At 41.0% G+C, this 17,911-nt stretch overlaps 1 protein-coding gene across 1 annotated transcript in view; it reads right to left on the bottom strand.

The window, feature by feature from the left end:
• LOC103178043 (chondroitin sulfate synthase 3) overlaps positions 1-17,014 on the bottom strand; it is a 149,191-nt gene extending 132,177 nt beyond the window's left edge. Inside the window, exons 1-2 of the mRNA XM_042345183.1 lie at positions 16,770-17,014; positions 15,961-16,673 (exon numbers count right to left, since the gene is read on the bottom strand). Coding sequence (XP_042201117.1) covers positions 15,961-16,673; positions 16,770-16,977 — 921 coding nt within the window. The 5' untranslated portion in view covers positions 16,978-17,014. The remainder of the gene's footprint in view (positions 1-15,960; positions 16,674-16,769) is intronic.
• Positions 17,015-17,911: the final 897 nt, after the last annotated feature.

Below are 17,911 nucleotides of genomic sequence, written 5' to 3' on the forward strand. Positions count from 1 at the left end.
ACAGAGCCAGAGGAGAGGGACAGGTTGACGATGTCTGTGATATGTGGGGCAAGGGGGTGGAGCTGGGAGATAAGGAGTGGAGTGGGGATGGGGTCAAGGGAGCAGGTGGTGGGTTTCAGGATAGGATGAGTTTGATGACAGAGGGTGGGGAAACGGGTACAAAAGTGTGTAAGGGAGGATGGGTAGGAGTCAGAGTGTGGGAGGGAGGGGGTGGGGGGTGAGTGGATGTTGGAGGGGAAGTGACCGCGTAGCGAATTCCCTTGATTTTGGATTGAAGGAAATCCAGCATCTCCTCGCAATGAAGGTTGGAGGAGATGACCTGCGCGGGGTGGCGGGGGTGATGGAGGAGTCGGGATGTGGTAGAAAACAGTAGCCTGGGGTTGTTCTTCGCCTCCAGGATTATCCTGGAGTAGAAGGATGATTTGGTCGAGGCTTGAGTGGAGCGATAGATTTTGAGGAGGTCCAGCCAGATTTGTCGGTGGACCGTTAGGCCAGATTTGACGCAGGTGCGTTCAGTGGCCCGCACCTGGCTCTTCAGTGAGCGGAGGTGGGTGGTAAACCAAGGGGAGGAGCGAGAGTAGGAGACAGTACGGGAGGTGATGGGGCCAAGAGTATCAAGTGTGGAGGAGAGGGTGTTGTGGAGGAGGGAGAGAGCAGAAGAGGGATCGGTGAGGGTTGAAGGCCAGAGGGAGAGGAGTTCAGAGAACTCCAAGGCAGCGGTTAGGGATTGTGGGGGTAACGTCTTCCAGGGGCGGTAGAAGATGTGGTGGGTCTGGTGGAGGTGGGGAGGGGTGTGGCGGTGGTGAAGGAGATGAAGTGGTGGTCGGAGACGGCCTTGTCGGTGAGGGTGACATCTGAGACACTGAGGCCCCGGGTGATCACCAAGTCGAGTGGGTGGCTGTGACTGTGAGAAGAATGGTAGGGGGAATGTGGGCAGAATGGTAGGGGGTTAGGATGTCGCAGCGGTAGGAGGGAGCAAGAGCATGAAGAGCTTTGAAGGTGAGGACCAAGATCTTGAACTGTATCCTCTGTGTGATGGAAAGCCAGTGTAATTGGGCAAGGAAGGGGTTGATAGGGTCACGGAGCCTGGTGCGGGAGAGGACATGGGCTGCAGAGTTCTGGATTATCTGCAGCCTATAGAGGCAAGAGTTGGGGAGCCCAACAAGCAAGGAGTTTATGTAGACAATAAGACCATGAGGAACGATAGGCAAGTTTGCTGCTTGTTGACCTTGCCATCCTTTGGAACTCCATCTCACATTCCCTGCTCTCTTTCTTGCCTCCTTCAAGGCACGTCTCCTCTTCAAAGGGCCTTCGGTCACCCTCCTAATCCTACCCTCCCTCCTGAACCCAACTGCCTGCTCAGGTCCAAATCCCTGACAGTTCAGTGCTTTGGGACGTTCTCTCAACTGAGAGACACTACACAAATGTAATTTGTTGTTGTTTCTCCGATTGAGTCAATTGTGTTGCTGTCCAGAATTGCCAAGCATTCCTACAGTGCATTTATAATAATAATCCTTGCATTTGATATAGCGCTTTTCACGTCTTCTCAACGTCTCAAAGCGCTTCACAGAATATACTGTGAAGTGAATTGACTGTATATTTGTGGGCGAAACGCGGCAGTCAATTGCGCACAGCAGTGTCCCACAAACAGTTGTGGATTGAAAATGACCAATTTATTATTGTTTTGGAGGGATTATTATTAGGCGTGTGGAGTAAAGAAACTTGCCCAAGGTTTCGCCCTGCCTGGAATTGAACCCAGGTGTCTCGCTTGCAAGGCGAGTGCTCTAAACACTGAGCTACAGGACTCCACATATCCCACCTAATGATAGTTCTCAAATACTCCCTTAAGAATATGACAGTTTAATGAACAAGTGAATAAATGTAGACGAGTTATAGTGTCCTAAAATAGCACAGTATTAGTTATGGATTGCAATCCAATTACAACAATAAAAGTATATTTTATTATATCTCATAGCCATTGAAGAGGCGGCAAAAAAAGAAAAATGTCCCTTTGCTACTCAGGAACCACTGCTTTCAAATTCTAAACATGTGAACAACACTTTGTCCACAGAAGATGATGCATTGCCAACGTCATGGTGTCAGAGCAACGCTAATGGGGACTACAATTCTTTTTCACTTTTAATGAAACATGTTATCAAGGCAATTTGTCTGTGGACATTTAGAATTCATCAGTTATGCATTAAACTGGTTCGAAATTTCATATACCAGCTGGTTGATGGATGAGATATAATTAGTGTAATTTACATTTCATCTCCTCAACTCCCTCTTTTGCCCTCCCTTCCCCAACACACACATATATAAAGACATGAAAAATACCTCTGCGCCAATAGAAGCAGAGAAAGCTGTGGATTCGCACAGACGTAATGCAGGCACCCATTAGTACAAGCAATCACAGCAATTGTGGTTTCTACTTGATTAAACTGAATAGCAAAACAAACTTCTTTTTCAAGAAAAAAAACATTTCAATTTTTATAGTGCCTTTACAGAGTCAAAATACTTCACTGAGAATTATTGTTAAGTGCAACAACTTTTTTTTGTAAGTATGCACGCCAGCTATTTACCCCATCAAAGTCCCACAAACAGCTATGGATGAATTTACAGCCCAATGCAGTGCCAGGAACAGATGGTCAAAGGAATAGTCATGCAATCATACACTTGTGTTCAATTTTGAAGCCAAGCATCAAAGTAAAAATTAAAATTATATAGTGGGTTCAGTCCAACATTAAAACATTAATTTGAGCCAAAGAAAATTCTATTTGTGTGTCCAGGTGCTCATACAAAAATTAGCAAGCTCATAAAGCAGCTTGTGGGAATACTTAAACTTGCACTGGAAAATGCCATGGTCTCCAAAATTAACTTTCTGTAATGCTAAAATACTAAAGCCTTGACAGCAAATAAAATTATTGAATGTATATTCATAATCTTTCGGTCTGAGGATCATTTCAAGCTGTGCATAGTTTAAAGCTTGAAGCTTTTTAAGATTTGGTCTTTTGGGTTTTATTTAACACTTTTTTCTGTTCATGATATGCAATGTTTACTTTAGAGGAAGTGTTCCATACAGTTTTATATTTTTAAATCATCCTTGATACCGTATTCGCTGCATTCCATGAAATTATCAAATCACATTTTTATAGCGTTACAGTGATACTTAGTGGCTGAGAATTTACAGTCCCCTACACTTCACAATTTGCAAGGTTTTCTTGCAATAAATGAAAATTTAAAAAAGGTTATCTCAACAATCCCATACTCAAATATCCACACATCAGTTGCATTTATAACTATGGAGAAGCAGGACCTGAATTTAATGTATATCCCCAGATAAATTCAATCTGCAACAGTAAATTAATGTATTGCATTATCAAGTGTGCTGTGTCAATGCACTGCTTTCTGATATAATGTAAATACTGTACATTTCTTGAACTGCAGATACTTGGTTTGAATCACGTTTTACTTTTTTCTCTCTCAAAAATGTAATTACAAAGATCTCAAAATGATGTAAACTCAAGCAACTCAATGTTACAAAGAAAATTCACCCACTCATTACGACTGCTCACAGCCCATGAACACATGCGAGCTCTCTGTAGGATTACAAAAGCAAACCATTCTTAGAACGAGCAAATGGTTTCATCTCCTGCTCCATCCTTTTGTTCCTGCATTAATGAGTGTTGATCGCAATCGGAAAGCTTGATTTATTGCATGCAGTTTGTTGCTCTGTATTTAATGCCATTCTGTATTTTTACCACTTCCCTGAACAATATACAGTGCAACAACAGCTCCATATCATCCATATTCATGCCAAAGAATAACCATTAAAAAATTAAGTCATTCTGATATGTTCAGATGACTTGGCATCAGTCAGAGGATCACCATTCCTCTGTGATTACATCACTACAACCATACGGTATAATCTCACAGGAAACTTAGTTAAAATGGTTTCATTTCAATTCAGGATAATGATCATGAAAGTATCAAGATCCCATTAGCAGTTATTACAATTGAAATTGCACAACAGGAAGAGAGCATTAGAAACCAGAGTGCTATATAATGATCATTTTGCTGTTGTGATGAACAGGAGAATTTTCTGCAAACCCCAATAGTGCTTTAGGCAACTTCCATTTTTTCAAGACTTGTTGTGGTCACTGGGTGACACACAGGGAAACGCATCACCCTGTGTATCCAAACATGGCAAAGTTCCACATATACCACCATCTACATGTGAAAATTTATTTTTATCTGGAATAGGGCTTGTACTCTCTCCCCAGAGGACTTCACCCTGCTTACCTAATCCAAGAAAGTGTTAGTCATAAATTGACACAAGCCAAATACTGGGGACACAAGAGAGTATTTTGGGGTACTCCTGAAGTTTAACTAGCTAAAACCCTATGGCTTGCCATTGAAGCACTGTCTGGCAAACTTCCCACTACTTATTCAGTTGGACCAACCTTCTCTTTAGGGCTTTGTTTTTTAGGATCATTAGGGAGCTCAGTGGGAAAAATCCCTTCTCGAATGACCAAATCAAGACAAGCCAATCGATGTACATAAAAAAATTCTGTAGTTCACAAAATCTGTAATCAACTTGTAGTTGTTCAAAACTTTTTGGATAAGAAGTTACTGAAACAAAGGAATCACCTGATGAGAGGTTTTTGATGAAGTAACAGAGAGGGTGGATAAAGGTGGTGCAGTTGATGTAGTTTATATGGATTTTCAAAAGGCGTTTGATAAAGTGCCACATAAGAGACTTGTAAGCAAAATAGAAGCCCACGATATCAAAGGGACAGTGGCAGCATGGATACAGAACTGGCTGGGAGACAGAAAGCAGAGAGTGGTCCTCCTGATGTGAAAGGAACTCTATAAATGTAATTTTATTGTTGGTGATGGTGGTGGTGAACGGTTGTTTTTCTGACTGGAGGGAAGTGTGCAGTGGTGTCCCCCAGGGATCAGTATTGCTGTTTTTGATCTTTATAAATGACCTGGACTTGAGTATAGGGAGAACAATTTCCAAGTTTGCAGTTGATACTAGCTAAGGAATAATAGTAAACAGTGAGGAGGATAGTAGCAGACTGCAAATGTACATAGACAGACAGGTGAAAAGGGCAGACACGTGGCAGATGAAGTTTAACGTGGAGAAATGCGAAGTGATGCATTTTGAGAGGAAGAATGAGGAGAGGCAATATCAGCTGATGGTACAGTCTTAAAGGGGTTGAAGGAACAAAAAGACCTAGGGGTTCACATAGTAAATCTTTGAAGGTGGCAGGACAGGGAGATAAAGCTGTTACAAAAGCATACGGGATACTAGGCTTTATAAATAGGGGCATAGAATATAAAAGTCAGGAAGTTATGATGAACCTTTATAAAACACTGGTTAGGCCTCAGCTAGAGACTGTGTTCAATTCTGGGCCCCATACTTTAGGAAGGATGTCAAGGCATTGCAGAGGATGCAAATGAGATTTACCAGGATGGTACCAGGAATGAGGCACTTCAGTTATCAGGAGAGGCTGGAGAAGCCAGGATTATTCTCCTTGGAGCAGAGAAGGTTAAGGGGAGACTTAAAAGAAGTTTTCAAAATAATGAGGGGATTCATTAGGGTGAACAAGTAAAAGTTATTTCCACTGGGTCAGTAACCTGAAGACATCGATTTAAAAAGGTCGTTAAAAGAAACAGAGGGGAGGTGAGGAGAAATTTATTCACACAGCGAGTTGTTCAGATCTGTAATGGGTTGGCTGAAAGGGTGGTGAAAGCCGATTCGATAACAAATTTTAAGAGGGTAGATAATTATTTGGGGAGGGCAAGTTTGCAGGGCTACGGGGAGAAAGCAGGGGAGTGGGATTGAATTGGATAGCTCTTTTCAAAGAGCCGGCATAGACACAATGGGTCGAATGGCCTCCTTCTGTGCTGTATAATTCTATGATTCTATGATCATAGAATTCACCACCGTTTTTGTTTGTTAAACTTAGCAAACAGTAGCAATTTTTTTCCACTGGTTAAGCATCCATGTTTACTTGGATCGGGAGGGGAAGTACAATACTAACTAAAGTCAGACTCTATTAATAATCAAACACACCCCACAGAGCATGCTGACATTGGTATCAATTTGGATAACCAGAATGATTTATATCTCGTCAAGATGCATCAATTTTGAAACAAAGCAAAACTAGAGATTATAGAAAAACACATTTCCCATATGGTTTGAAGCATGTCAAAAAGTATGAGTTATTAATAGTATGCAACACTGAGAAAATTTTCAAAGACTCTTCAGATAAGCCTCGAATTTCAATTCTTCACAGCTCTGTCAGAATCCACAGTGATTCCTTTCAATAGTTTGATGTGTTGTAGTGTACCAAAATACACACTGCTCAATGAGTCAGTCTTTTCCATTATTGTCAGTTGCAGCCGTCTACATGAGGAAAAATATGGACTTAAAATCAGTTGAAGATTCCACAATTTGTCAGAGATTAATAATCCATATCTATTGGGACATAGTCAGTCAACCAAGATACAGCAGGTTAGGGTTAAATTCTTCCCTACCTTATTAAAACAGAACTCCAACATTGATAAATCAGTGGTAATGAAAAGGTGACAACTATCTTTGTCCAGCTGATCGCTGAGGTATACAGTACATTTTTTTTCTATTTCAACAACACCACTGTGATCATTGCCCTTCTGCTCTTTCCATTTCTAGCTTCACCTAACCTCCTATAGGTAATTGATTCCACATACCCTTCTGTCTTCCATTATCCTCTCTGTCATTCCACTGATTCTAACCCTGATTCATTCTTTCACATAACCTCAAAACCGTAGAACCCTTTCCTTCCTTAATCCCACCACACCCCCACCCCCATACATACACACACACACCAATCTCGCCTCTTCAATCTCAAAAGTTTAACAAAACAGTCAATACAACTTCATTCATGTTGTCTTTTCTCCTACTCTTTTTAATCTTGGTAGTTTGCTGCACATTTGCCCTTTACCTTCATAAATGAAATATAATTCATAAAATGAATGCCTTAAAATAGATATTTTGTTTCAAAAATGTTTTGTATCTTGTCTAATTGTATAATTATACAATTAGACAAGATACAATTATACATTGTATAATTTTTGTTAACTGTAGTTTCATTAATGAAACAACACCACAAACACGTTGAAGCTTCCTCCTTATTAAATGAAAATAATTCCTCTTTAAATTTGAAAAGAGGAATTTACATTTTTTAATGAAAAAACTAAGTCATATCTGAACTTTTCATAATGCATATTGCACACTGTATTTCATTGCTACTTCTGAAACACAGTTCCTTCAGAAAGTAGGTTTACGTATTTAGTTTAGTCTATGGCTAACCACAGCGTATCTTTTGCATCATGATACAAGGTGGGGGAGGCAGAGACAAAGACACTAAGTTATGTCTTTTACCTGACATTATTAAAACAATGTTGACTAGTGTTGATGAATGGTGTTGACTGGAGACTCATGTATGGTGTGTGCTAGAGATTCAGTCTGACTTTAACATCTTGAAGTTGATAATTCTTTATTATTTTTCCATAGCATAAATACATCAGACTGCATCTTACACATGAAAATTAAGCACTGTGTTAACAAGGTATTTTACCTTTAAATATGCTCGCAATTTCCAAAGGGAATAAATAACCTTTAGAACCATTACTGATCACTTTAATATTTAAACTCCATCTTTTCTTTAATATTCCAGTGATATAATAATAATCCTTGCATTTGATATAGCGCTTTTCACATCTTCTAGATGTCTCAAAGCACTTCGCAGAATAGACTGTGAAGTGAATTGACCGTATATTTGTGGGTGAAACGCGGCAGCCAATTGCGCACAGCAGTGTCCCACAAACAGTCGTGGATTGAAAATGACCAATTTCTTATTGTTTTGTTTTGGAGGGATTATTATTAGGCGTGTGGAGTAAGGAAACTTGCCCAAGGTTTCACCCTGACGGGAATTGAACCCAAGTGTCTCGCTTGCAAGGCGAGTGCTCTCACCACTGAGCTACAGGATTCCATCGTGATATAGATTGCAAGTTTATTATTTTGATTGACAAACAGCACAATTATAATTCCAGTTGTACACAACAATTTTGGTGGATGATATAGAGAGAAGTCAGGTTCCAGTACAGCACTTAACTTCACTGGATGAGTTAGCAGCATTTTCAGCTCAATAGATTGGATTGCCTCCTCCTGTGCTGTAATTTCTATTATGCTCACACACAAGCCCACACAGTAGGAATCATAACATTGTGGTTAATCAAAATACATAAGTTTTCAAACTATTTGGTTTCAGATTATTGAAACGAGGAATTTACATTTATTAACCGCCTACATATTCCCAATCCCATTATGTTAACTGTACTTCATTAATCAAACAATACTACAAACACATTGAAGTTTCCTCCTTATTAAATGAAAATAATCCTTGCATTTAATATAATGCCTTATCACGTCATCAAGACATCTCAAAGCACTTCACAGGATATACTGTAAAGCAAATTGATTATACTTTGTGGGCAAATATGGTAGGCAATTGTGTATAGCAATGTCTCACAAACTGTCATGGAGTGATCTTACAGTTCAAGATCATGGTCCTCACCTTCAAAGCCCTCCACGGTCTTGCTCCCTCACCTCTCCGACCTCCTAACTCTCTACCATCCTGTTCACTCCCTCCGCTCAGCGGGCTCTGGCCTGCTTCACGTCCCCTGCCTCACACGCCCCACTCATCTCTGCTGAAGACCTTTCTTTTTGACCGCGCCTTTGGTCACCTTCCTCCTCCTCCTCCTGGGTCAGCTCCAGGATCCGTTACTGTAAAGCACTCTGAGACGCTGTGCGGCGTGGAGGGCGCTATATAAATCCAAGTTGTTGTTGTATTGGCGGGAGGGTCTTCTGCCACTCTGCACCCACCCTCTGGAACTCCATCCTACAGTCCCTCCATCGTGCCCCCTCCCTTGCCACTTTCAAGACCCATCTCAAGACCCTCCTCTTCGACCTTGTTTTTGATCTCCCTGCTTCCCCCCCTGCCCTCTACCCCGACCCCCAGCTCGGGTCCGTAACTATGTCTGTCCAGCACCTTGGGACATCCTTCTGACATGAAAGGCGCTATACAAATGTAATTTTGTTATTGTTGTTTTTGACTGATTTTATTTGGGGTATTGTTGGCCAGGACACGAGAACTCCCTTCTCTTTTCGAATAGTGCCATGATCTTTAACATCCATCTCCACAAGCAGGAGGTGCTTCGGTCTATCCGAAGGATGGCACCTCCAACCAGCAACTCCTAGCATTGCATTGGAGTATCAGCATGTACTATGTGGGTTCCAAATCCTGACAGGGAGGGCGGGGGGGGGGTGTTTGAACACCCAACCTTCTGAGGTAAAAGGCAAAGGTGAGAATGCTCCAGGCTGACATGCTTTTGTGAAACATCTCAAGCAACTCAACAATGTAACAATGTTTTTCGGTGGAGAGTGGGGGGAGGGAGGAAAAGGAACAGAATAGCGTCTTTCAAATATACAGAATATACACATCTCTGTGTGCAGGATGCTATGTAAATGTAAGTCCTCAACTCTCTGAGAAGATCCTGAATCTGCAGCCCAATATTGTGCTCGTCCATGTAATAATAATAATCCTCGCATTTGATATAGCGCCTTTTCACTTCTTCGAGATTCAAAGGGCTTTACAGAATATACTGTAAAGTGAATTGGCTGTATATTTTGTGGGCAAAACACAGCAGCCAACTGCACACAGCAGTGTCCCACAAACAGCCGTGGATTGAGTGACCAATGTTTTATTTTTTTTTAAAGGAATTATTACCCCTGGAAAAGCGATTTGCCGATCGAATAACAACTGCGTTCCTACTTATCATTGGGTAAACAGAGGCGTGTGGAGTAAGGAAACTTACCCAACATTTCACCCTGCTGGGAATCGAAACTAGATCTCTTGCTTGTGAGGCGAGTGCTCTAACCACTCAGCCTCATGACTCCAGTGGGAAAGGAAAAAGACCATACTTATTTCAGTACATATTTCATGTACTGAAATCTCTTAGCAATTTAATTTATTTCGAATATTGAAGAAATGTAATAACCTGCAATCTTTATTGCCAAGGCACCCTATGATCAGTGTCTACGGAGTCCTGTTGCTTAATGGTTAGAGCACTCGCCTCGCAAGCAAGACGACCTGGGTTTAATTCCCGGGCAAGTTTTCTTATTCCACACGCCTCAGTTTACCTAGCAGTAAGTAGCAACCTGGTTGTTAGTCGATAGGCGTTTCATTTTTCAGTGGGTAATAATCCCTTTTAACAATTTTTTTTAAAATTTGGTCACTCAATCCACAACCGTTTGTAGGACACTGCTGTGAGCAATCGACTGCCTCGTTTCGCCCACACAACAGTAAATTCACTTTGCAATACATTCTGTGAAGCTCTTTGAGATGTCTTGAAGATGTGATAAGGGACTATATCAAATGCAAGAATTATTATTATTATAATGGTCAAAGTTTTTCATGGGCATAGCATGACAAACATCTCTCTCTCTATATATAATATAAAAAATTATAACAATCACCATCCTGTGGAGTCCTGTAGCTCAGTGGTTAGAGCACTCGCTTTTCAAGCGAGAGACCTGAGTTCAATTCCAGGCAGAGGGCGAAACCTTGGGCAAGTTTCCTTACTCCACACACCTAATAATAATCCCTCCAAAAACCAAAACCAATAATAAATTGGTCATTTTCAATCTACGACTGTTTGTGGGACATTGCTGTGCGCAGTTGGCTGCCGCGTTCGCCCACAAATATACAGTCAATTCACTTTACAATGTGTTCTGTGAAGCGCTTTGGGACGTCCTCCCGACGTGAAAAGCGCTATATCAAATGCAAGGATTATTATTATTATTATCCTTGCTTCTGAAATAGTGCTTTAGTCACATTGTTGAATCGTCTCAAAGTGCTTTACAGGTATTTACTGTAGAGTGTAGTAAACTGCGTATTTTTTGTAAGCAAATGCAGCAGTCAATTTGCACACATCAATGGCTCACAAACAGTCATGGAATAAATGACCAATTTTATCTAGGAGATTGTTGGCTAGGACAACGGGAGAAACTCTGTTCTGTTTTTGAATAATGCCACGGTGCACAGTTCATCTTTAATTTCCATCTGAATAGCTGACACCTTCACACATTAATGTTGGGCCAGGAGTCACCAATTCTCAGAAGTCTCAAGTCTCTCCCACCCAATTTACACATCATCGGGTTCACCTACAAAATACAGTCACTACATCATATGAAACAACATTCCTTCATCCAAGCACAATGCTAACAGGTATTCACAAATATTTAACATACTGTTAGATCCTGAAAGGTTAGGCTTCTTTTGAAGTTAATTGGTCTGAGTGGGCCCTGGATGTTGCATATAATACGAGCTTACAGAATTGCATTTATCTGATGGGGACTTCTCTTGCCAGTTCTGGCAGAGAAATTGCTTTAGGGCACAAGACTATTCCGAGAACTGACAATTGTTAGAAACAAAGTTCAAATTGTTTCAAGAAAGCTCGAGTGAATTTTGTGATTATATTAACATTTACCAAGGAAACAGAGCTTAGCCAACCAAAGCAGTGCAATTTAAAAAAATACCCAGCTTGCAAGATAAACTACAAAGGCTGAAAATCTGAAATAAAACTTTTCCTTTTTTTAAGAAAAAAAAACTGCATACGATTTTGCAACTCTGATCTTCTTTAAGTACATTAACTATACCAACTTGTACTAGTCTACTTGAATAATCATGAATGAGCAAAGTTCCCACAGCCTGTTTTTGCACAGGATTTCTGTGTTGCTTGTCTCTCCCACCCAATTTACACATCATCATGTTCACCTACAAAATACAGTGACTATACTTTACAGTAAATCCTATGAAGCACTTTGAGACATTCCCCCAGACACTATATGGGCACTCTATCAAATACAAGGATTATTTTACATATTTTACATGTAAAAATATAACCAATGGGGGCAAGCTTCTATCGCCATCTAGATATGGTTCAAGCAGGTATGATATATGTACTTATGTATCTTTGTACTCAAATTCCCTGTTGGCTTGCTTCAATAAGAAGGTACAATGTCAACAAAACTGCTCCATCCACAAATCTCAAAATAGTTACAGAGCTTTTCTCATAAAACATAAAATATTCCCTTCTGAGTCAACCTAGGTCTACGTTCTGGCATATAGCAAGAATAATCCTTGTATTTGATATAGCGCCTTATCACGTCATTGAGATGCCTCCACGTGCTTCACAGAATATACTGTGAAATTAATTGACTGTATATTTTGTCAGCCCTGAAATATATTTTTGTGAAATATTATATTTAGCCAAATATTTATGTTTTACTGGTAACCTGGCTGTGGTTATGAAAAGACCCATCTAATGACAACTGGAGTATCATTTTCATCTCAATTTTCTTCCAAGCACATTCAGTAAGGCACTCCCTTCAGAAATCCGTTTAGTGGTCATCCCGAATTTTGGGGATTTGATCAGTACATATACAGATATATGGTAGCGCTCTCACCTCTTGAGTTATAATGTTGGAGACATTAAAGATCCTATCACACAATTAAAAAAAGAGAAGGGAGTTTCTCCTGGTCAGCATTTCCCCCAAATAAAATTGGTCATTCATTTCATGGATGTTTGTTGGACATTGCTGTTTGCAAATAGGCTACCACATTTCCCTACTAATACACAGTGACTTCAGTCTACAGTAAATCCCGTGAAGTGCTTAGGACATCCTCCCATCGTGAAAGGCGGGTGCTATACCAAATGCAAGGATTTTTTTTTCTCGCATCAAGTAAGTTATAAAGCAGACGTAATCTTTGACCAAGCTCAGCATGTGCCACTGAGTAATGCTAAGTTCAAAACACAGTAAGAAATGAATACATAAACAATCTTTCTTAGGGTAAACAAAGAAATCCCCTCATCATTCAGCTACAACCAAACCTGATGTTTATGAAGAGTGTTTAGATTTAGTACAAAGAGAAACAACAATTATTAAATAAAAACAAACAGCTTGCACACTAATAAAAGCCTTTGGTAAGGATGGCAATCCACTGTAAGTTATTTGAATCAACTAACAAACAATGATAAAATGCAAAATACAACAATAAAATGCAAAATACTGCAGATGCTGGAAATCTGAAATGAAAACAGGAATCGCTGGGAACACTCAGCAGGACAGGCAGCATTTACGGAGAAAGGAAAGTGAACCAAGATTTCGGGTCCACGATCCTTCGTCAGGCCTGGGGCATGTTGGGAGGGAGAGGCTTTTAAGGGCTAACAGAGAGGCGGGAGACAGGGCGAGGAAGACATAATTAAGTTGCAATATCAAATCCAATGATTATTTAAAATTATTTTTATTACTATTATACTACTAAATACAACCTTAGTAGCGGTTCAGTGAAGTGCAAGGATTAGCACTGCATCCTATCTTTTTAAAGTACAATGAATAAGTCCTCTCAATATGTTATGTCACTGTACATTGTCCTTCAACTTTGTTTTAAATACAGCTCATCTAGGAAATTATTTAGTGATCTTCTAGCAAAATACTGTAGTTTGTTGAAAGAAAAGATTGTGGTGCACATCTCTTTTCAAAGAGGAGCTATACACAAAGCTGAGAAAGTAAATTAAATGTTAAATGGCCATCATCATCACAATATTATCACAGTATTACCACCAGCCAATGGAGATAGGATTGAAAATCATTCCAAATATTCTGATCCCAACCAACCCTAGAGTAACTTTTTTTTGACTGTCCTTCACCTCCCTTCCTGAGTCATGATGACATAAGGTTCTCCAAGCATTTACAGTCTTCCACTGGCTCAGTCAAGTGGTTATTCTTCTTATGAGTTTAAACAATAGGAGTCAGCAGACAGCAGACAGACAAACACAGACAGGGGAGCATGAAACTTAAGCACAATCCTGTCCTCACTCACATCACTGTATACTCATGACAAGTGGGAGCCTTGAGCAATTAGCTCCTGTCTGATTGCTCTTGGCAATATTAGCTAACTCAGATGAACATAAAAGATTCCCTATAAACACATTTGATATACAGTACTGTGCCAAATAAGAAAACAATATGTACTTGATAGCAGCCGTATCCCGAGAACAAGAATCACAAACCAAAGCTTATATGACCTTGCGCTTCCTATCACTTGCACATAACTCAGTGACAAAACAAAACATTCCTTCAAAAGAACTAAACAAAGTGTATTTTATAAAGCGAAGAAACTTCATTACAAAAACCGTGAATGATATTGATTATGCATTCTTAATGGATGACACGCGGGTTTGTATTCTGTTACTTACATTGTCCTTTCAATAAGGCATCATTACAGGCTTGAAGATCTCAATTGATCTTCTATCTCTCACTACTTTGGCTAAAGGTTTCTACACTGTGTTATAAAAATGATACTTTTTACATACAGTGTCTTGGAATACCAAAAGCGCAGAGAGTTCATCTTTACTTTCACAGTTCAAATACCCTTGCTGATTTCTTTACAACAACCTCCTTTTTTGCACGAGCTCACAAACATTGCAAAAAAAAGGGAATTTGCATGTAGACATGTAGGCAAGTAAATATTTAGCATTCCTGTCAACTTTTTATTTAACCTCTTGAAATTCTGAATCATATTCATATTACCTCAGGTGAACAAGCAGCCCTTTAAACAACTGACTTGAAATGCAACAGTTATCACTAAACATAAACCAAACTTACAAATTGCCAACATTGTGGCATTCCTTTATTTATTCTGCAGTCATTCTTTACTCTGTCACTCCAGAATAATACAACTACGTATCTGTCAAAGTCATTCATGACCAGAACACAGATTTTTAAAAGTACAGTGAAAAGCATGTAAAACATCATTTACATGCAAAAAGATAAAGCAGGAGCTTGACAACATCTTAGCAGAAACTATTAATCTGTTGAGCTACTCAGTATCACGCCTGCTAAAAACAATATACTTTCATCTACTGTACAAAAGAGATGCATTTTGCGTCCTTATACTTTGTTATTGCATCTTGCAGTTTCTTGCATATGTTTTAATAGAAACAAAAAGTGAACATGTTTATTATTTTTTAATTTCACTCAGTAGAAGCCTTACCGAAGTGACTGAGGAAAATGTTAACTTTGTTATTAGGACATTAGGTCAATCCCACGTCATTATTGCACAGTTAATGTAATTGATAACATTTTGTTAAGCTTTAAACTTGTACCACCTGACAAAGTAGTCACTGAGAAGCATTCCCGAAGAGCAAAGATATTTTGCATCCTAGCTTCACTCCTCCATAATATAAATCTGAAAAGATCCTCGAAAGGAAGGATTGAAATAAACATAAATTGATTACTGCACATCAATAATTTTGATTCAGCTCATCTTGAGGACAGCTGAATTTATTTATTATTTCATTTTTTACAAAAAACATATATATATATATATGTATGTAGAGAGAGAGATCAAATTCTGATGACATTAGTAACGGTTAAGAGGGATGAAGCAGTGACTCCCAATTAAAGACAACTCTTGGGTCAAGTGAGCCCTCTGCAGAAACACTATTCACTTTCATCTGTGGAAACACTACTTCAGTGAGTGAGTGATAAATGCATGGAACAGGCTCTCTAATTCTTTCAGATAGATTCCTTAGATGGATAAATTAGATAGATGTCTTTTAGGAAATAATATCTTGGGATACAGTATATAGTTTGGGATACACGTGCATGTGACTGCCAGGATCGGATGGACCTTGGCCTTCTTTTGTCCATCAATTCTTAAGTTATGCTCTTGTGCTTTGGACCTGACACCCTTTCCTCACCCCAGCGCTGCTTAAGTACTGTCCAAAGTCCCCCCTCAGCGCCACTCCCCAGGGTTTCTTTGGCACAAACTCTCAACTCACCTCGTAGGACCAGACGCACTGGGTGTCCCCGAACCTCCTGACGCACCTGCCCACCTCCACGTCCTCGTGTGTGGTGTACATCTCCCGCAGGCACTCCCCGATGTGAGGCACCATCCTCCTCAGCACCTCTCTGCTGAATATCATCCCGGGACCCCCCATGCAGAAGTTCTCACCGGGCTCCAGGGCCAACTTGCCCAGCTCCTCGCTGGTGCCCAAGCCGGTCTGGCCCAGGTACAGAGGCTGACTGCTGTTCAGGGACCTCAGGAACTCTTCCAATTTGTCCCCCTTGACGTACACGTCGTCGTCCGCCCTCATGAACCACTCGTAGCGCTCCAGGTACAGGTCGTGCATGTACTTCAGCATCATGAAGGACTTCTTCTGAGGAGGGTAGGAGTCATCCACTCCTGCCAGGGAGACCAAGGGGATGGGGCTGGAGGTGGACACGTCCTGGGAGCCCTCGCTGGAGAAGAACTCGACTTTGCCCGGGATGGAGGGTGCCCAGGTCTTGTAAGCGGCCACCGCTCGGGAGTCCAGGTACTTCTTGGCAGTCATGANCCCCACGTAAAGGAAATGTTTGCTTTTAACGTGACCCCCTCCGCGGCTCCTCTGCTCCTCTCCTCCTCCACCACCACCACCACCTCTACCCACCTCCTCTCTTTCCTTCTTCTTCTTCTCCACCTCCTCCTCCTCCTCCTCCTCCGCGTCGTCCTCCTCTTCTTCCCCTCTGCCCTCCTCCTCCTCCTTGCGGAGTTTGCTGAAGAGCAGATGGTCCTTGTGCCAGCCCAGGCTGCTGCTGCTGCCGCCGACACTGCTGCTGCTGCTGCTGCTGCCGCTCCTGCCCAGCATTGCCTTCCCCAGTCCCGCTCGGTTAAACAACGAGGAGCAGATGTTGGAGAATTTCTTGCTTTTCCCGTTGATCTCCACCACCCTGGGGACGACCAGCCACGAAGCCGCCGTGAAGCCCAGCACCAGCCCCAGCACCACACTCATCCATGGTCTGCGAGACCTCACAGCCATACTCCGCGCCTGACACGTCCAGTCACACACACACACACACACAGGGAGAGAGGGAGAGAGGGAGGAGAGAGAGAGTGAGAGAGTGAGTGAGTGGGAGAGAAAAAAAAGAGGAGGAAAAACACAAAAAATCCCACCTGTCCGTTTCAAAATAAATCAAATATGATTATACTATATATATATATATATATACACACACACATATATATATATATATATATATCTCTGGCTGAAAAAAAATGGGGGGGCAAAAAAAAAAGGATATCTACCTACCCCCAAAGTCAGGCATTTCTTATTTTTTTTAAAAAAAAACCCCTCATAAGTGTTACTTTTCAGAGCTGAATGAGTTTTGTTTTGTAACCCCCAACCAACCCCCTCTTTCTCTCTCTTTTATCTCGAAATAGAAATGTGGGTGGATGAGGGGGTGAGTAATAATTGGGAGAGAGGGAAGGAGAAAGAGAGAGCAAAGAGGAAAGGATTTCGCTGCACAGTAGTGCCACCAACTGAACTCCCAAGTCTGGCTCCTGTTTTCTTCCAAGTTGTCACAACCCGAAGGGAAGTTATTGCAGCTCATTGCAGAGGCTCCTTTTCCGCTTTTTGGAGAGGTTCAGGCGTTTGGATTTGTTTCTGGTTTTGTGCATGTTGCCGCTCTCGAGAAGCCTCATGTGTCAATAATATTACGAATAAAATAGATGAAAGAGACTGACGGATAAATTGGCGGACAAATAAATAAATACATAATAAATAGACAGATAGAGAACTGGACAGATAAGACAGACAGACAGACAGACAGACAGACAGACAGACAGACAGACAGACAGACAGACAGACAGACAGACAGACAGACAGATAGATAGACAGACAGATAGATAGATAGATAGATAGATAAGCCAAGTTAGGTGGTTGTTTCTTTTTCTTCCCCCCTCATGCCCCCCTC

Source organism: Callorhinchus milii, unplaced genomic scaffold (genome assembly GCF_018977255.1).
Source record: "Callorhinchus milii isolate IMCB2004 unplaced genomic scaffold, IMCB_Cmil_1.0 Scaffold32, whole genome shotgun sequence".
Lineage (NCBI taxonomy): Eukaryota > Metazoa > Chordata > Chondrichthyes > Chimaeriformes > Callorhinchidae > Callorhinchus > Callorhinchus milii.